General features: G+C 45.1%; 1 protein-coding gene across 1 annotated transcript; it reads right to left on the bottom strand.

Annotated features, from left to right (window-relative positions):
* Positions 1-1,190: 1,190 nt before the first annotated feature.
* LOC138284705 (gap junction alpha-4 protein-like) lies at positions 1,191-20,660 on the bottom strand. Its single transcript, XM_069223786.1, has 2 exons — positions 20,499-20,660; positions 1,191-5,618 (listed from the first exon to the last, which is right to left on the bottom strand). Exon 2 carries the CDS (start codon positions 5,598-5,600, stop codon positions 4,566-4,568), a length of 1,035 nt encoding a protein of 344 aa, XP_069079887.1. The 5' UTR covers positions 5,601-5,618; positions 20,499-20,660; the 3' UTR covers positions 1,191-4,565.
* Positions 20,661-21,073: the final 413 nt, after the last annotated feature.

Here is a 21,073-nt window from a genome sequence, read left to right as displayed (position 1 = left end):
AAGACTGATTTGCATATGGCTGGGTCCGAACTGGGGTGGCATGGTGAGCAAAAGAACAATGGATTAAACCCAGATCTGTGACTGGGAGTGAGTGTTTGCATTGTCAGCACTCTGTCCATCATCGTTTTGTGTTACTAAATTATACAGTTGCCTACTTGCTGTCGGATCCACGTGAAGGTATATGAGTATTTGGGCAGACACTTTCTGAAGAAAAACCTCTGGTTTATTCCGGCTGCATCTTGGAGCTGACTACTGGTGACTCTCGGTTTCAGTGGTATTTTTATATTAACCAGGACACTTTCAAATGTTTGTTCTGAAATTGAAGCTAGTAGACACCATTTATAATTAATTAACTGAAATTTCCACTAGCACACGCTGAGACCCACTCTCCTTGAGGAGAATCAAAAGGTTTCCACCTAGCCAAGGCCTCTGAAAGCCCCATCCATCAGTGTCAGTCACTTGTTAGGGCCTCATTTAGAACATGCCTGATTCCAGGGTGAACCTTACACCACATTCTAAGTTCTCCCTAGTTGTGGCAGAAAGTTTTCACTGAAATGACTCCCGTTGACATAGAAGAAGCACTTCCGGGTAAAAGGTATGCGGCATGGGCTGCTATGGCATGGCAGTCCGTTTGGCATTTTTTTCCGAAGTAAACCCTTAAAGCGGTTTTCTTAAGGAAAACCTGTGCTTTTGGCTGCGCTTCATTATGAAAAAGTGTAAGCCTGACACTGAAGACAAATTTTAAAACATAACTCTGATGCATAGAATAAAAGAGGCACACCTTTTATTACAATAAATTCCCACGCGTCGGCTGGTGTTCTGCTGAATGATTGTACATGTGTTCTACTAACTATTTTAATTTATGAGGCAGAAAGGGCGGGTCATAAAATGGTGTTCCCTTCCTTCCAGGCAAAACAAAAGTATTAACAGTTGGTGAACCGCATTCTGAAGAGCGTCTGTCGAAAGTTTAATGTTTTGTGCTACCTTTTGTATCAGTGTGTGTTAAAATGTCAAATAGCTAGACATTAATGCCACAAAATGAGCAGCATAATTTGCCATTAATCACATACTATGCAACCGACCTTCCATTGCATTCTAATTTCCTTTGCTGTATATTTCAGTGACTGCTCTCGTAATTTGACCCTCCACTGCTAAACAATCCTACAGGCCAAGGAATAAGGGGCTTCATGCAGCACAAACATATTTATTGAATTTTAACTGTAATTAACTTTTAATATTATTTTGTATTGAAGTCCTTCTCCGCAACAGACACAAACACGTTTCTTCCATGTATTCACACAGAGCATTTATTTATACATTTCTATTCTTATCCTTCAAAACCTTGCAACAATGGCAGACAGATGTCCGGTCTCCAGACCACTGCCCGACGACAGTCTCAGTGTTCACTAGTTCAGTTCTGCTTTTATTTACATTTATCACGCTCCCCAAGTTCACTAAAACCATTGTTTTTTTAACGTTGATAAAAAAAAAGATTGGCTTGGCAATCTCCACAGGAGTGTGCCGTCTCATTTACATATTTTTTTTTATTTACATTGGTAGCCATTTAGTCCCATTATGTTGCATAGGGCGTTGCCCGTCTAGGTCCGGACACCAAGCCAGTGGTTTAATCAAACATTGTTATTTGAACATATAATGCAGTGCAAAACACAGTGCAGAATAGAGTGCATGGGTCCCCAGTCCTGTCAGTACATCACGTCTCATAATAATCTAACAAAGGTTATTCTGAAATGGAAGTGCAGAAGGCAATTAATACAATTTACTCCACATTTACTTCAGTTTTGTGCAGAGCTCGATTGACGAAATTTTAGCGTTTATTCACCTGCCAATTAAAGTCCCAAACACATATTACTTGAGCGGCCTGTGCAAATTAAAAATAAATGTGGCCCTTCTACTAAAAGTTATGCTGACGCATCGTGTCCACCATCCTGCCCTTGCCCCTCACTCAGATGGTGGGAATGATGAGGGCCCTTTTGCAGACATCCATCGCCACTTTTTCCTTCACTTCTTCCCCCGTGCTATATGCAAAGCCCCACAGTGCTCAGAGGTCCTCGCTAAGTAAAGTGAGACGCCATGTTTATCCGGCACCTAATTCCAATCCACGCCCGATTTCCTTCCTTGCATTAGGACCGAGTGCACAATTGCCACGTCACTCCTAAGTAAGTTACAGCATATGACCTTTAACCAACGTGTTCCACCACACTAGACAATAAGCCCTACCACTTCTCCTTCTTGACTACTATTAAATTATAATTCACTGACCCTCTCTCTTTCAAACCCAGAATAATACCCCATTAGCCAACAACTCCTTACCTTCTCTGGAAACCTCATTCAGTTCACACACTTTTTCACACTAGGCCAACCCAACCCAACCTCCCTGCAAATTATTAGACCCCTACCTAATGGCTTCACCACCTACCCAAATGTAAACACTCCCCCATATATTATTGAAAGAAACACAAATCCACACCATGTCTTTGATTTCATTGCACCACACTCACTGATCTCAATAAACTCCACCCCTTCACTAAGTCATACCATTAAACTTACAGGAGCACCATTATAACCCTTGAGCCCCCAGGAGCACAGCCTCAGATCCACAGGCCATTCACCAAACTACCAAGAGTAAGGAAGGTGACATCACACACACTTTGACCCGTACTGGTATCACTCATTCCCCATTAACTCGTTTTTGCTGCAGAAAGGTTAATGAAAGGGCAAAGAATGGAAACAGCAAGTAAACAGTGCCTGTTTACTTTCTCACGAAGCTTCTTTCATCAGGGTCACTTGGCTGAGACAGAGGAAGCAAAAGGAGGTCAAATATACGCCTATAAAAATATCTCGTCCACAATGTCGACTACCATTTCATCTACTTCATAAGATATGAACATAAAGGTAATTATAGATTTCCTATTAACTCAACAACTAATTTTGATGATATAGTGAAAGTCATCATTGTGATGCAATACTTATATGGTGCATAGTACCCCTATGTGGGGCACTGAATAGCTTGTCCACACAGGCCGTCTGCAAAATCTCTATACTAATACTGCAGTAGAATCAGGACCACTGGAAATCTGCAATTCTGCGGCAGCAACTTTTTTTGTGTGCATAATTAAGGATTTGCCACACTTGCCACATAAACCCGCATCTGCCGCATAATCTGCAGGTTTTAACAAAAAATGGGTTTCTGGCTCCAACGGATCAAAAGTTGCTAAAAATGTGGCAATATATATTTGCGCGTGTTGGAAGATCCATTGTAAAGGTTAACTGGTCATCTTGAAGGTGTTTATTTATGTACTGATCCCGTTTTGTGCAACTCAGTATCACGAAAGGTAAGATCTCTGCTCCGCCATTCCTACAGCCTGGGGTGAAATCTTTGCCCAGACAGTATTACCATGTGTACAAATTACGAAATAACAAAGTAATACTATAAAAACATGTGTCACCATGTATGCATCACAGTTTGGCTTATCTTGTAACATAATTTAGTCAACCCTGCTGCATAATTTGGTGTTCCCCTGTGACATAATTTTAGTTGCCCTGAGTATAAGACAACACTTTTTTAGGTTGATATTTTAACCATTACAAGTCATCCCCACTAAGGATCAGCTGTACCAAGGGACTAGCCAGGGGTTGATACCCCTAAATATATCCGAGCTCTTACATCAAGCACTTCATCCCCCACCATAGCAGTTTTCTGTGGTTACCTCAATTATCATCTCGGTGTACTTGCGGATCGAGAACATTAAATGGTGAGATTTGAAGGTCATCTTATCTTCACTTGCCATTCCTCTTCCCATGGTGCCTAGGCCCATCTTCCACTAGAGGGCATTTATAGGCAGATCCTATCCCTTGCTGCCAAAGAAGTGCACATTAATACATGATGGCAAAGGCTCAGGGGCCTTATAGTGGCAAAGGGAAACACTAGGATGGCTGAGAAACTTCAGGCATGGCTTATTTGAACCCCTCTCTTCAAGAACCTGCATGGACCAGTGCTTATAGGCTACAAGGTAAGAGTCAATATTGTTTCTGAAATGAGGCCATCTTACTATGCGTAAGATAATTAAATGGCCCTTCGGGGTACAGTGCAAATACCGTAGGGACTTCTGTGTGATTTATAGCAACATTTCATTTTGACCCACCTTAGGTGGCCTGCAGGAAAATTGGAGAATTCCCAACATTTGTTTAGAGACACTCCCTACCTGACTCTGAAAGGATGACATTATTATAAAAATGATTTCTTTTCAAGCAGTTTCAATTCTTTTCACTTTTTTCCTCAAACGCACACATCATACACCTGTTGTAACACTCACAAAGCAATCCCATGTTCAGTGGTGCACATCAACATGTGCAAAACAATAAATAAATAAAGCATCATCCTGGTATCATGTTTCTATAGCCCCATTCTGAACTCTGTCAGGCATCAGGCACCAGTGTCCTTAAGTGCCTCTCATTGCAGTGCCCAATCCATACCAAGAGTTCTCAAAGGTCCCTAGAAGAGTTCAGTGTGTGGTGTCCACAACCAATTGTTTGCTAGCATAGAGTCAAACGTACTGCTGCTTGGAAGCAGAACTACTAGCCCTGCTAGCAGGTTTGCCATTGGCTATCGAGGTGCGGGAAAAGGCGCTCTGAGGGGATGGCTCCAATGAGACCTTGCTCCCCTGGCTTAGGGCCAAGTGCTTTTCCGTGTGGAAGTTGGCCCGGTTCTCCTCGGCTGAGAGCTTGTTGAAGCCAGGATACGGTGGGTAGCCTTCATCTATCGGCAGGTAAATGAAAGGCCTGTTGGCGAATGGTGCCGACGCTGCCTCAGCTGGTTCCTGCATGTCATTGCCTAGGGGCAGAGGTGACCGTCGCTTCTTCCTACGGTGGAATATGCCTCGGCAGAGCACATGCAGCAGCTCCATGACGTTAAGGATGAGCGAGACCAGAGATACGGCCATCATGAAGATGATAAAGATAGTCTTCTCTGTTGGGCGGGAGACAAAGCAGTCCACTTTGTGGGGGCATGGTAGGCGTTGGCAGACGTACACTGGATGCATAATAAAGCCATACAAGTACCACTGACCCACCAGGAAGCCGGCCTCAAATATGCTCTTGAAGATAACACTAAGGGTGTAGGTGAACATCAAAGCCCCTTGAATCTTCAGTCGGCCATCATCTTTGACGCAGATCTTGGCACGCTTCTTCTCAATAGCTGCAATGGCCAGGTCCATCTGCCCATCCTTGGTCTGCAGGGCACGCAGCTCACCCTCCTTCTGCTTCAGCTTCTCTTCCCGGCTAGATAAGTACATGACATGACCTAGGTAGACTAAAGTGGGCGTACTGACAAACAAGAACTGCAGCACCCAGTAGCGTATGTGTGAGATAGGGAAGGCTTTGTCATAGCAGACGTTGGTGCACCCAGGCTGCTCGGTGTTGCAGTCAAAGTCTGACTGCTCATCCCCCCAGACAGACTCCCCTGCCAGGCCTAGAATAAGAAGCCGGAAGATGAAGAGGACCATCAGCCAAATTTTTCCCACGGCAGTGGAGTGCTCCTGAACCTGGTCCAACAACTTTTCCAGGAAGCCCCAGTCACCCATCTTCTCGAGCTATGCTATCTGTAAGTAAAACAATACAAATATTAGGACAGAGCCTAGACAGCTAAACACATATCAGCAGGGTACATACATGTTATCTTTATTTGGTCAGATTTTTGTGTCTCGCAAACATTAGCAGAGCATGGAATGATTTTACTTGAGCATCAAGTTGAGCATCAGTGGTAGAAACCGTCCAACAATAAAGTGCATTTAAGGGATTTCCACAAAAATGTATTATTTGTTATTAATAATGGTTTAACTTCAGCTTGATTTCCCAGTGAAACATGCTGTCTATCAAGACTTTTGCCTACGTTTAACTGACAGCCAAAATGGATAAACACCTAATTCAATGGATTCCACAAAGCACCCCCTACAGCCCCTGCTAACCTCTCTTGAACAAGTGCTTTGAAGAGTCATATGAGCAGCAGCAGCGCTTTACAAAAACACCTAATAAAATAGAAATGTGTTTTTTGTAAGCAATTATCCTGATCTGGACGTCTTCTATTTTGTCAACCGTCTTCTCACCTTGAAACCAAAGCTACATCAGCAGAGGCCAGGGAGTATCTTATTCCGATTGATCATCCCAGGACATGTTTTTTGCTACAGGCTATATTTTATTTGACTTTTCACTTATAAGAAATTGCTGCCTCCTGTACCACCCTGAGCTGCAACGATGGACCGACAGACTGCGCTGCCTGTCCTCAATTGACGTCCCTTCCTATTTCCGAGGTTTGAATACAGTTCATACACTGGAGGACCACTTGGTGAAAGTTAAAAATAAGAAAGACGGAAAGAGTCTTGACTACCTAATGCAGCAGACATCAAAACTGGGATTTATGACCAACATAATTTACTTTTTCATGCTCTTCTACCCCTTGTGTATTGCGATGCATGTGTTTGCTAATTCATTCGGGTGTCACTAATACTTGTTACAAATAATCCTGTTATACGCATGGATAAGGGACACCCATCATATTGAATCAAATATATCGACTAGAATATTTTGATTTTACACTGCACCCTTTATCAAGGATGCATTAAGCATGTCAGCAATCCAAACTTCTACTTAAAGGTAAAATGCTGACATTCAGGCCCACATTTATACTTTTTTAGCGCAGCATTTGCGTCGCATTTTGAGGCAAAAGCGGTGCAAACTTACAAAATACAATTGTGTTTTGTAACTTTGCGCCGCTTTTGCGTCAAAACATGACGCAAATGTAGTGCTAAAAAAGTATAAATATGGGCCTCAATGTCTAAGACCAATTATTGTGCCGCCAACAACATCTGTGGTTTACCCTCGTCCAATGCCATTGCAGTCGCCATTAAACAAATAGTTTCTTCGGTTGTGAGGCAATTAATCGGAAGATGCAAGATGTGCAGCTTTATACACTCACTAATTATATTCATTTAACTGGCCCCTGAAGATTTGCGGCTCCAGTATTTACCATGTTTTAGAAGGCCCAGTTTCTCAATTTTTTCAGAATTCCAAATTGTTCTCGCTATAATCCTTTGTAAAAAATGTTTTCGCTTTTAATTGCCTTGGAAGAAAGTGAAAAGTCAGCTTTAAGTATCTTGGTTCCTGAAGGAAATGGACTCTTGAATTGGCCAAATTTCGGAAATATCAAGTGGTGTGATGCCATGTGACACACTATCGGTCAGTTCAGGCAACTGCACCTTGCATGCTTGGATTTTATGGCACTTGCTTATAATCCAGAGGTCTTCAAACTGGGGGGCGGGCCCCCCTAGGGGGGCCTGAAGTGATCCCAGGGGGGGCCCCAGACTCTGGCCAAAATAAATATTATACAGATAAAACGCCTTTGTTTTAGGCAGAAGCATGTTATTGCAGTTTTAAAAGGGTAATAGTACTTAACTGCAATGTTTAAATAGGTTTAGACATATTTAAACATTGCCATGTTTATAAAATAATTGTGAAAAATTCCGAGGGGGCCCAATGATTTTTATTTTTCAACTGGGGGGGCGCGGCATTAAAAAGTTTGGAGACCTCTGTTATAATCAGACCCACTAAAATTAAGTGGCAGTGGAGGATCAAATTATGTGGCAGGGTGGACTAAATTAATTATATTTGAAAAAAAAGGCAAATTATGTAGCCTACTTCAGCACATTTTGTTTGAGAATTATGACACTATTTTGGCATTTCTTTACATATATTAGCACTCTTTGGACAAATGTTTTACCCAATTATTATCAGATTAACACTTGAATGTAGCAATCAGCCACTTAGAGCTGACCTGCAATTGCTCAGCAAAGGACCTGTCACTGTTCAGCAGCACGTCTGGCAGTGGGTTTAGTGACTTCTGATCCCTGCCAGCAAGAAACAATATTGTTTTTCTAAAGTCTGCGAATTATGAAAAAAATGATGGATTACATGACAAATGCGGCAAATCCGTAGTTATTCAGAAAACGCTGCGGCTTCATATAATTCGAGTGGCCTTGCTAATAACGTTAATTACAAAACTAAAAAGACTTAAAATGCACTGCGCTGTTTCCTGAAAAGACACAAGTGCCTGAAAGTGTCATCCATGGCATGATGCGACATGGTAGCTGTGCCCGTTTAGGATGTTCTAGTTTCTCCATTAGAAAAGAAATGTATACCTACGACTGGTCAGTTTTGCTTTACTTCCACCCGCATAAAGGCCAGTTGGTAAAATGTTTGAAAAAAACCAAATTGAAACCGGGTATTTGCAGCACTTGTAGATGGGAAATTACTGGGAAAAAATAGTCTAGATAACTTGTGTATTTTTTTTAAAAAAAAGACAGCGCAACATCAGATACAAATGGGAATGATAAAAGTTTTCTTTCACCATCTTGAAAAAATATTGATCTTTAGATTCAGCAATTTAGGAGTGGTTTGGGGCTTCTTCTGAGATATACAGATGCTAAAATACACTTCAAACGATACTTATGCGCAATTTACAGCCAGCAGGAGTTTACTTTCTCAACTGGCTCGAAGAGGGCTCGAAGGAGAACCACTGAGCTAGGTTGAAAACAGCTGGGGACTCGTTTCGCCTTATATACACCTAAATGGGGACATAAATTAATCCGTTTCCATGTCTGTAGTTTCTTGAAAACAATTTTGTTTTCAGTCAAGATCGCTAGTCCTAAAGCTGTGCATGTTGACAACACAGGGAGTTAAACAAGCACTGGCAAAACCAAGTGGTTTCACCTATGCAAGAGCTATTGGCTTTATCAATGTGTTGTCACCATTATGTAAACCAGCGTGGTTGCTGTTCAGCATGGTTAAAAGTTACTAGCATAAAGGGGAGTAGCATAGAGTGGAGTGGTGTAGAGTGGCATAGAGTGGAGTAGTACAGAGGGTTGTGTAGTGGAACAGAGGTAAGTGGATTGTGATACAGTGGCATAGAGTGTCATGGAGTGTTGTAGAGTGTAATGTCACAGAGTGTTGTAGAGTGTCGTAGAGTGACATAGAGTGGAGTGTTGTGGAGTGGCACAGAGTGGGGTGGTGTAAAGTGGAGTGATGTAGAGTTGTGAAGAGTGGCGTAGAGTGTTGTATAGTGTCATTGAGTGGAGGGGCATAGAGCGGATGGGCATAGAGTGAAGAGTGGAGTAGAGTGTCAATAAATGTGGAGTAGAGTGGCATAGAGTGGAGTAGAGTGTTGTAGAGTACAGTAGAGTGGAGTGGCATAGAGTGGCACTGAGTGGAGTGGATTGGAGTAGAGTAGAGGAGAGTGGTGTAGAAAGGTATGGCATAGAGTGGAGTGGTGTAAAAAAAGTGTCAGAGAGTGGAGTGGAGGGGCATAGTGTAATATGTAATAGGGTGGAGTGTTGTAGAGTGCTGTGGAGTGTTGTAGAGTGGAGTAGAGTGGCATAGAGTAGAGTAGAGTATAGTAGCTTAGAGTGAAGTGGTGCAGAATGTCATAGAGCGGAGTACAGTGTCATAGAGTGGAGTGGCATAGTGTGGTATGGCTTTGGGTGGAGTGTCATGGAGTAAAGTGTTGTAGAGTAGGGTGGAATGGAGTGTCATAGAGTGTCATTGGGAGTTGTAGAGTTGGGCGGCATGGAGTGAAGTGTCATAGAATGGAGTGTTATGGATGTCATAGAGTGTAGTAGAGTAGAGTGGAGTAGAACAGCAAGAGTGGAGTGGAGTAGAGTGGAGTGGAGTGCAGTAAGGTGTAGTAGAGTGGAGTGGCATTGGATGTCATAGAGTGGTGTAGAGTGGAGTAGAGTGGAGAGGTGTAGAGTGTTGTGAAGTAAAGTGGAGTGGAGTAGAGTGGATGTTGTGGAGTGGAGTGTAGTAGAGTGGAGTGCAGTTGAGTGGCATAGAGTATCATAGAATGGAGTAGAGTGGCATGGAGTGGAGGAAAGTGTCACTGAGTGGAGTGTCGTGGAGTGAAGAGTCACGTAATGGAGTGCTGTAGAGTGGAGTACAGTGATGTGGAGTGGCATACAGTGGAGTAGAGTGTCATAGAGTGTAGTGGTGTAGTGTGGTATTGCATAGAGTGGAGTAAAATGCCGTAGAGTGCAGAAAAGTGTTGTATAGTGGGGTAGAGTGGAGTGTCATAGAGTGGAGTGCAATGCCATAGAGTGGAGTGGCATAGTGTAGAGTGGAGTAGAATGGAGTGGCAAAAAGTGTCACAGAGTGTTGTAGGGAAGTGTAGAGTGGAGTGTCATAGAGTAGAGTGGCATAAAGTGGCATGGAATGTTGCAGAGGGAAGTGTTATTAAATGTAGCATAGCGTGGGGTAGAGTGCCCTAGAGTGAAGTGGCATAGAATGGAGCAGAGTGTTACAGAGTGGAGTGATGTAAATTGGAGTACAGTGTTGCAAAGTGGAGTAGAATGGAATGGAGTAGAGTGGAGTGTTGTAGAGTGGCCTACAGTGACGTGTCATAGAGTTGCATGGAGTGGAGTGGCATAGAGAGGATTAGAGTGATGTAGATTAGAGTAGAGTAGAATGCTGTAGAGTGGAGTGGAGTGGCACAGAGTGGAGTGCATTGAGTGGAGTAGTGCAGCATAGGCTTGAGTGGAGTAGTGTAGAGTGGTGTAGAGTGGAGTAGAGTATAGTGGCATGGTGTGGAGGAGAGTGGCTCAGAGTGGAATAGATTAGAGTGCCGTATAGTACAGTAGGTTGTGGTGTAGTGGAGTAAAGTGTTGTGGAATGGCATAGAGTGGCATAGAGTGGTGTGGAATGGCATAGCGCTGAGGGGAGTAGAGTACGAGTGCCATATGGTAGATGATATGGTAGCGCACCGCCATTACAGACCACACATTTTTTGTGGAAATTATCATTACATTTGAACAGTCATACAATTTTACTGATAAACCTATACAGCGCACAAACGATAATATGTGGAAATGGCATCACCTGGTTTACTGATTTATTTTGATTGTGTCAAAATATTTGTTTCCAGCACACTTAAGATTAAAAAAATGACTCATTAGTGCTTTCTGAATTCTGCTGTATTCTGAAATATTTGCACAGTTCCTTTCCAGATATTTAAAATTTGTTGTGTGCTAGAATAAAATAACATCATACAACCTCCCCCTAGCACACCCCAAGTACCTAGCATGATTGTCATATAAATCCTCTCACTTTGAAGGCATAAAAGAAAAGTAAAGACCAAGCTCCCTCAGGAGACGGAGCCCAACATTTGGCCTCTGTGTAAGAATGCACAACAAATTTGATAAGCTGAGAACTACATTTAAAGGCCTACTTACAGAAAGAGAGCCCTTGTGGAAGAATACAGCAAACAGGCTATGCTCCACTGGAGGGACAAAGACATACCTGACAGCCTAAAACAAAGAAGGCCAGCAAATAGAAAGCAAGCAACTGAGAGTTACAAAACACAAAGCCAATGATAAGCAATGGGGAGAATGCATTCCGAGGGAAGATTTCGAAATGTCACCAAGATTTCTTTGCAGTCTGGTAGGATTCAACTAAAAAGGAATAAATAAGATTTCCTAATGAACCTTATACAACCTTTTTTATTTGACCATAAAATAATTCTAGACACATACAAATGAAACAATAAAAAATAGATATGACTACAAATTAAAAATCAGGAGCCGAAATAATAATAAGTATATTTTTAGGACGGCACACATGCATTGTCTCGAGAAGAGACACACTGTATCTACTTTGTGGGCTTTGGCCCACTCACAGGCTTCCCATTTGCTGACTCCATTGTTGCTCTCCCAGTCTTTATCTCCATTTGTCCATGGCATGCATTTGTCATGCTTCTTTGCAGTTTTCCCCTCCCTGAGAGCAGTGACCAAGTACACTATCCCTCCACTATCCCTCATTATATGATAAATGTCGGAACTTCTTTTTTCTTAGTTTAGGAGCCCTCCACAGGAGTGCTGGAGTTCTCATTAACTCTGAGCACCGTATTATCTTCATATCTCATGTGGCCCCTCCCTCTGCATTTCAGATTTCTGAGGCTGCCTCCCCTCAGGTTCCCGCTTCAGCTGCTCTGTTTCCCCTTCAAGCCGCTTCTGCAGTACGGCTGCCTCCGCCTCCCCCCATCTGCCTCCTGTAGCCTCAGACCGGGGGCCCAGCTGGTGCTGCTCCTTGTCCACTCCTCCTACCCTCGGCTGCCTCAGGACTCATGTGTCTAGCTGCTGCTCTGGTCTCCTCCCCCTGGCCTCTCCAGCTGTGCGTGCTCCTCCTCCTGCTCCCGCAGGCTCCCGTAGTACCCTAAATGGAGCATTTCAAGTTATTTTTCAAATTTTATACTGTGCTCACCATGTCGTTTAAACCATGTTTTCCGATCACTCCCCTCAGCCTTAACTGAACCTTACCTACGGATTTTCAGTGAAACATAAGGCTTTGCGATTACTTGCCAGCCGCATAGCCTCTGAGGTATGCAGGACTTATGGTCCCTTAGATGTTCACGACCAGTAAAATGGGTCTAGGTCAATAACCAGTCTTATGTTGCATAGATATCTGCACTTTTGCCCCATGTGGCCACACACACAAATCAGTACAAGGTGCTCTCTCACCCACCTATCCACGATTCTGACCATCAGCTTGACTGTTCAGCCATAATTCAGTGAAAATGAAAGTGAGTGTACTGCACTTTTTTTCTTTTTTGGAAACTTGGACCCATATTAGCGGAGGATTGCAAGAGACCTCAGTAAGTCCTTTCCTAAAGAAACCCCATTGCAGCATTAAGTAGAGAGGCACAAGTGCATCTGTAATATATACAAGAACTTCATTCAGTTTGATAATCAATGCAGGCTGAATGATGATGTAATAGTTGACATTTCTAGCACTAGCTTTGGGTTTGCATCCCAACTTTTTGTTGTGTGTGATCTTGGGCAAATCTAAGTATGGGGTATTTGTATGCAATTTCTCCACATAATCACATCTGCAATAACCAGAGAGCTCAGTACTGCCAGCTGCTGTGTGTTGTCTCTGAACTGTAAAATAATGCATGTGAATTACGTTGCACAGTGCTGCAGAGAAATGAGGGCTGTGCTCTGTCCCAGTTTTGTCTGAGTCCTTGCAGGGTTCGTGCAGGACTCTTGATGACTTCCTTTCTGGGCTTGCACATTTAGTTCACCATCCCCGGAATAAATACACACTCATGGGCACATCACACAAGCATGTGTAAACGCACACAAAGCAAACATGCGCAGGCAGCCCAATGACACCCAATCAGGCACTAGCACTGCTATATCACACAACCACGTCTGAATTTAAACACACTCAAACATGCACACATAACACACAGTCACGGGCACCCCCTCAAATGTAATAACACACACATTTGAGCACAACCACACATGACACATCCGCAACCCAACAACGTACGGCTGAAAAACATTCACATTGACAATGCCAAAAACTCAGAGCACAACTTTTTCCGAGAATTACTGGCTTTCCCAGTGCTTGTTTAGTATGCAGAGCAGATAGTCAGTAGCAAGTGCTTTGCTAAAACAATAATTAAAATAAGAGAGTAACTATATCAGTAATAATTGAAGAAACTGTTTACCTATGTTAGAGTTAATACCATATGTGCAGCACAGGAAATCTGATGCATTGCCTGACATTAAACAACCAACAATCTGTCTTTACTTGACTGCTAAGGATGGAACCCAAGCACAGGAGGAGTAAATGTGGGCTAGAATGTTAACTGCTGTATTTGGACCCACGAGTCCTGCATTCTAATCCTTGCTACCTCAAGTGAGCAAACTGTGTTACCCTGGGCAAGTCACTTAGACCAGTATTTACTGAAGATTGGCTTTGTGCAAATTAACATAATTTAAAATGGCTAGTAAATTGGTGGTGTGTTTTGCATTTTGCACACCCCCGTGCTTAACTTTAGTAAATAACACACTTAGGGGGTGATTCTAATTCTGGCGGGCGGCGGAGGCCGCCCGCCAGAATTCCGCCCCCATAATACCGCTCCGCGGTCAGAAGACCGCGGAGGGTATTATGAGTTTTTCCCTGGGCTGGCGGGCGGTCTCCAAAAGACCGCCCGCCAGCCCAGGGAAAAACTCCCTTCCCACGAGGATGCCGGCTCGTAATCGAGCCGGCGGAGTGGGAAGGTGCGACGGGTGCAGTAGCACCCGTCGCGTATTTCAGTGTCTGCAAGGCAGACACTGAAATACCTTGCGGGGCCCTCTTACGGGGGCCCCTGCCGTGCCCATGCCATTGGCATGGGCACGGCAGGGGCCCCCAGGGGCCTCGTGACCCCCCCTACCGCCATCCTGTTCATGGCGGCTTTCCCGCCATGAACAGGATGGCGGTAGGGGGGGTCAGAATCCCCCATGGCGGCGCAGCAAGCTGCGCCGCCATGGGGGATTCTGAGGGCAGCGGTAAACCGGCGGGAGACCGCCGGTTTACCCTTTCTGACCGCGGCCAAAGCGCTGCGGTCAGAATGCCCTGCGGGGCACCGCCGGTCTGTCGGCGGTGCTCCCGCCGACCCTCGACCGCCGGGGTTAGAATCAGTGCCTTAATCTTAATCTTTTTTCCTCACTGCCAGAATTTGGAGCAGATGGAGGACGGTATTGGGTCACTGTCTTAAAGTAGGGTATTTGAAACCTGATCTCTACAGTTAGTCAAAGCACTACATTTTTTTAGCAATAATAGTCCTTATTACAGCTAAAAGAAAAGTGATAATTTGATTATGATGATCTAATTGTGTTGTGGCTAATGTTTCGAGCGTCTAGGACTACTTTTTGGGAAAACAGAAATGTGAGTTTTCCTAAAATACTATGGGGCTTATTTACAAGCCCCTTGTGCAGCGTAGAACTTTGTTTAACGCTACAGGGCGCAGAACAGTCTCCCCCTCCATGACATATTTACTAACTGGCACAATGGGACATTACGCCAATTTAGAAACCCTTGCGCCACAATATACCTGCGCCAGGTGTAATGTATGCAAGGGAGGCATTCCCCCGCAGGGAGGCCCGTAAAATGGCTCAGTGAAATTTGCAACATTTTACTGCGCCATTTTTAGCATAATTTTTAACACCTGCTTAGAGCAGGGGTTAAAATGACATGCCCATTACTTTCAATGGGCCTCCCTTACTTTGCAAGATGATTGCCACAATTTATGGTGCTAATCCTGCAAACTACCACAATAGCGTCAGACATTTTCATGCTATTGTCCTAACGGCGCCATAATGCACCTTATTGTAAATACGGCACACACATGGGCCCTCATTCCGACATTGGCCGGCGGCGGTCGCCGCCGGCCTGTCGGGGGCCGCCAGAATACCGTTCCGCGGTCGAAAGACCGCGGCGGTGATTCTGACTTTCCCCCTGGGCTGGCGGGCGGCCGCCTTCAGGCCGCCCGCCAGCCCAGCGGGAAAGAGGCTTCCACGATGAAGCCGGCTCGGAATCGAGCCGGCGGAGTGGAAGCTGTGCGACGGGTGCAGTTGCACCCGTCGCGTATTTCACTGTCTGCGAAGCAGACAGTGAAATACATTTAGGGGCCCTCTTACGGGGGCCCCTGCAGTGCCCATGCCAGTGGCATGGGCACTGCAGGGGCCCCCAGGGGCCCCGCGACCCCCCCTACCGCCATCCGGTTCCCGGCGGGAGAACCGCCGGGAACTGGATGGGGGTAGGGGGGGTCGGAATCCCCTCGGCGGCGCAGCTAGCTGCGCCGCCTTGGAGGATTCCTATGGGCGGCGGTACACTGGCGGGAGACCGCCAGTGTTGCCGGTCCGACCGCGGCTTTACCGCCGCGGTCGGAATGCCCATTGGAGCACCGCCGGCCTGTCGGCGGTGCTCCCGCGGTCCTCCACCCTGGCGGTTTGAAACCGCCAGGGTCGGAATGAGGGCCATGGTGTCATAAGGGGGGGGCCAAGAAAAGTGGCGCTTCACAGCTGATGCACCACTTTCTTGTAAATCTGACCCTTTGTCTCTGAGTTGTGAGGTCACAACCATGTTGTCCAAAAGACAAAAAAGGTACTGAGGTTGGTTTGCTGAATCCCAAGTATTGGCAGGAGCGCTTTGAAAACATAGGCCCTCATTCTGACCTTGGCGGTCTTTTCGCAAGACCGCCGAGTTACCGCCGCGGTAAAGACCGCCGACCGCGGCGGTATGCCGCTGCGCGTATTCCGACCGCTGGGAGCGTTCTGCCGGAAAACCGCCAGCAGCCACACTGGCGGTCGGCGGGAAAGTGGAGACTGGTCAACCTCCACCGCCACGCCAGCAGAACACCGCCCCCAGAATTACGACCCACATTTCTGTGTGGCGGTCTTCTGTTGGCGGTCTTCTGTTGGCGGTCACGTCCCTATGGCTCCCGTCGCCTCCCGGAGGACCAACGCACAAGGTAAGTTGATCGTCTGTGAGGGGAGGGGGTGGGGGGGTGTTGTGTGATGTGTGCGTGCATGGGGGTATGTAGAGGGGGTGTGTGAGTGTGTGCATGCGGGCGGGGGGTGCTGCTGTGCCTATGGGCAATGTGTGTAGTTCGGCGGGTGCGCATGTTGGCATGTATGTGTGCGGGTATGTGCCCCCGTTGTGTATGTGTGTGTGTAGGGGGTGTGCATATGTGCATGTTGGGGGTGCGTGCATGTCGGGGTGCGTGTATGTGCATGTCGGGGTGGGGGGGGCAGGGGGTTCGTACCACCTCTGGGGGGGTGGAGGGGGTGGGGGGAGGACTCGTGGGGGGTAGTGGGGGGTGGGGGAGACCCCTATCAGTGCCAGGGAAGGAATTCCCTGGCCCCGATAGTGCCTACCGCCATGGTTCGCATGGCGGTTCCCGACCGCCAAAAACCGCGGCGGTAAGCAGGGTCATGATACGGTTGGCGGTCTTGGGTCGACCGCCGGGCCGGAGTGCGCAAACTCCAGCCCGTCGGTCATGACCGCCGTGGCGGTCGGAGTGGGAAAGTGGCGGTCAATCGCGGCGGTGACCGCCGCGGTCAGAATGCCATTTTTCGGACCGCCGGTCTGTTCGCGGTCCGACCGCCGCCTCTCCGCCGACCGCCAAGGTCAGAATGAGGGCCATAGTTTTGTATCTGGTAATTGTGGGTTTATCACACTTTCCATCCTCTGCTCCATATTTTCTAGACGTCAACAAAAGTACATCTGTTTCTAGTTCAAATGAAGTAAAAATTGCTTATAAATACACGTTTGATCTACTGCAGCGCAGAAGAAGACACTTTTTAGTGGGTAACTAGCCACCTTTCAATTGTTGATTGCTGTATTTAGTTATTAAAATTGTACTGAAAACATGAAGCATTGCTTGGACATTAACAATGTCCTCATTTGATAGAATGGAAATTCTCCTATGTCTGCAGCATTAAAAACATCCTGACATTTCTGAACGTAACACAAGAAGGGCTGCAATAATGAGCCTTTCTTTGCCACGAAAAAGTGTAAATTCATCTTTCATCTCTGTTAATGACTGTTCCGAAACCCGCAGTCATTTCAGGAGGACACTCGGACTGCAGAAAGTCCCGAATTTTGTACTTCTCATTTTAAGGTCTGATGTTTTGAATCTAACATTGCCACCTATCAAGACATTTACTTTATACAAGTGCAATGTAAAATTTAGTTCTGAATGATTGTTTCTTATTAAAAAAAAAAACATTAGTACTTCCAGAGGTCCCTAATGTGGACACAGAGTTGAACCAAAACTGGAGATCAGAAAACAACATGGGGATAGGCCGATTAGAATATGCAAACCTATAATTATATGCACTGAGAACATGTAGGATTGTTTCCTTCCAAGTGCAGTGCTGTGGGACAGATTTAAGAAAAGTAGCACTGCACCCAGTACAGCGCCACTTTTCTTGCGCCCCTTAGCTCCCCCCTCTAACGCCACCATATGTGCGTCATATCTAAGATACGGTGCACCATGGCAATAGTTGGGGAACTAGTGTCTGAATTTTGTACGCTAGTTCATAGCTTTGCAGGATTAGCGTTAAAAATGTTGACGCTAATCCTGCAAAGCCCATTAAGGCCCATTATAAACTATTGTGTGCCTTCTTTTTAAAGCCTGTTCTGAGAAGGCGTTAAAAGTGCTGAAAGAAATGACCCAAACAAATCTCCTAGATTTCTTTGCGCCGTTTTTTTGCCCCCCCCCCACCCCTAATAGAGGAGCTCTCCCTTTGCATACATTATGCTGGCACAGGTATAATGTAGCTCAAAGGGTTACAAAGTGGTGCAATGCATGCATAGCACCACTTTATAAATCTGGTGCGGTGATTTTGGCCTCATTGGGCCACATTAGCATACAAAAAAATTATGCTAATATGGCGCAAGGAGGCGCTAGTGGCTCTTAAATCTACCCCTATATGTTTGACAAAAACTCCTTTAATCTGAGTTTTAGAAGGGACAGTGTTAGTTTGTCATTTCTTGCTTGAAAAGTCAACCCTGATGCATAATTTTGTTCTCTACTGCCACACGTAGCTTTGTAGAAATGCAATTGCAAATGAGTTACATTAATTCTAATGGGTCTGTTATGAACCAAACCCATGTGTTGATCAACAACTATAGGCACTTCCTCTAGTACAAAATCCCTTCTGCGCTCTTCTCAGGGCACATCTGCAGAATATTTTTATGTAGAACACTCAGCGAATTGAATTGCTTTTAGGTGTGTAGGTAAATGTAAGTGATGTTTTGTTCATGATGTCATTTAAGGAAGGAGGACTGAGAGTGCAAAACCCTGTCTCAGAAGTACAAGACTCCAGCTCGATAAGGGGACACCTGCCCATTCAGTCCCTGACCTCTTTGCTGAGATTACGAACAAAGAACCTGACATGGAGATAGATGCCTTAGTGCTTAAAGGATATCTGCTGCTGCAAACTGTGCTAAAACCAGGGCCGCTGGAATTATGCAACTTTGTGTCTGTGGCGTTAGACACAGAGTTAGAGATTTATACATTTGTCACATAACCATTATCTGCTGCATATTCTGCAGTTTATCAAAAAATGTTTCTAGTTCAAAAGGATAAAAAAAACGTGTTACTGCACTACAGAAGGCCGTTCACAAAGGTTAACTGGTCACCTTTCTGTTTCTTATTGCTGTATCTGGGTGTCAGACTAGCACTAATGAGGTGAATCCTTTGTCCAGAAAATGTTTATATGAGTAAAAATGACACTTAGGTAATACTATCACAAAATGTGGTACGTTAATCCGCATAATTTGCCTTTCCTTGCTGCATAATTTAGTGAACCCTGCCGCATAATTTGATCGTCCCCTGACGCATAGTTTCAAAAGGTCTGGAATCATTTTGTTCAACAATTCATTGCATAAAGGCTGTCAACAAATCGCTAGAAAAACACCAAATATGTACAAGTAGACCAAGTGTTTGTCATGTTGAATAAAAAATTAAATTTATAATGCTCACGCCACAACTGAATAGTCCTTTGCATAACGCGTATTATTGGTAGGCGATGGTAACTCTTTCATCGACCTCAGGTGGATGGAAGGCTATATCACCCCAACAAGGATTAGAACCTGTGACTCGGAAGTTACACTGATCCCTGCTGGAAGTCCGTTAACTTAAAGAGGCTTCTCGTGTTTTAACAAAAAACCCTAAAAGGTTTCATTCACTTTCCTTTGAGACATAAAATTGCATCATTTCTAAACGCTGTGCATTTTATTCCAGTGATGTAATACTATTTCTACACTAAAAAACGCAGATTAAAAAAACCTAAGTGATTACACATTGTCTGCCGGAATGTTTATGCTGCTAAAAAGCCATTTGCATAAGAGGCAACATTAGAAACATGCTAAGTCAACTATATATATATATATTTTTTTAGTCTGAAATGCAGATCCCTACTGAATATATAAAACAAAGAGTTTACACATACCATTGACATAGTTCGTGTGCATATAGCACTTGTCATTAAAGCATTTGAGAGAGTGGCAGGTCACAATGACAACAACTCCTGGTCAGCGGACTGAATGCATATTTTTAGTTGGGTAACAGTACAATCAGTTCTTTACAGCGCTAAGAGACAACTGAGGCGCCATTGAAAGTGATGCTATTATTGTAAGCTGTTATTATTTTAACGGTGCAAATTATAATATATTCTCAAGAATACAACCCCTCGCTTGTTTTCGAAGCAATATTAAATGTGCGAACCAAAACGCGCCTGCGCCATCCGGCCTCGACGAGCTCACCTATGTGCAGATATCTCCGAACCTATGGGTCTTAGCCCTCAACAAAGAACATTCGCTGGAGCACAGGGACTCGCTCTGATAGCATGCAGGGATTTCCAGCTTCCAGAAGGCAGTCTCGCTTGCAAAACGCAAGCGTGGTGCTGAAGCAGGAAGGGAACTGTCAACTAGTGTTTATGTTTCTGCAATATAGGAAACCTCGAGTCTAATCCCGGCGGTCTCAGCTGATTAAATTGTGTGATCCTGGGCAAATCAAGTAACCATCCTGTTCATCTACTTCCTTACAACTGATGTATTAGGTATAGTTAGGTAAAAAAAAAATGTCTTTAGGCACCTACTCTTGGATCACGGAAGGATTTCTTCTCGTAGCACGCAGTGGCCCTCTCTCAGGACTCCCGTGTGGCGTACCCAGGCCTTCCCATCGGAGCACGCGCGGACAGGGATCGGACAAGCGAGTACGGGAGCAGGGTCTGGTGTCGCCAGCAGTTCTGACCAGACTTATCAGAGGACGACCAGAAAAGAAAGCCGAGGCGCAGGAAACCGGGGCGGAGAAGCAGGAAACCGGGGGTGGGCAGCCCGTTGGGTGCTGATTTCTGGCCCTATTTAAGTGCACCATCGCGGACAAAGAGGATACGTTGCGAGACCTGCTACGTGCAGGGAGCAAGAGCAGCGGAACCCCTTAATACTCTAATTGTTTACAATGAGAGCTAAAGGACAAGGAACTAACCTCGTGGGGCGAACGCATGATCATAATGGCCGCAAACAAGAGCCTATATGAGATAAAGTACCCCCTGTTTTACATTAAAAGGTTGCAATTCATGGAGCAGTTCTTTGACCATAGAGAGGAAGAAGGCCAAAGGCTCAGGGCCCGATTTACTAACATTTCACGGAACAAAGCACAGCAAGTCAATGA

This window comes from Pleurodeles waltl, chromosome 3_1 (assembly GCF_031143425.1).
Source record: "Pleurodeles waltl isolate 20211129_DDA chromosome 3_1, aPleWal1.hap1.20221129, whole genome shotgun sequence".
Taxonomy (NCBI): Eukaryota; Metazoa; Chordata; class Amphibia; order Caudata; family Salamandridae; genus Pleurodeles; species Pleurodeles waltl.
Note: the sequence above shows the minus strand (reverse complement) of the source record. Positions and strands in the feature narration are given on the sequence as shown.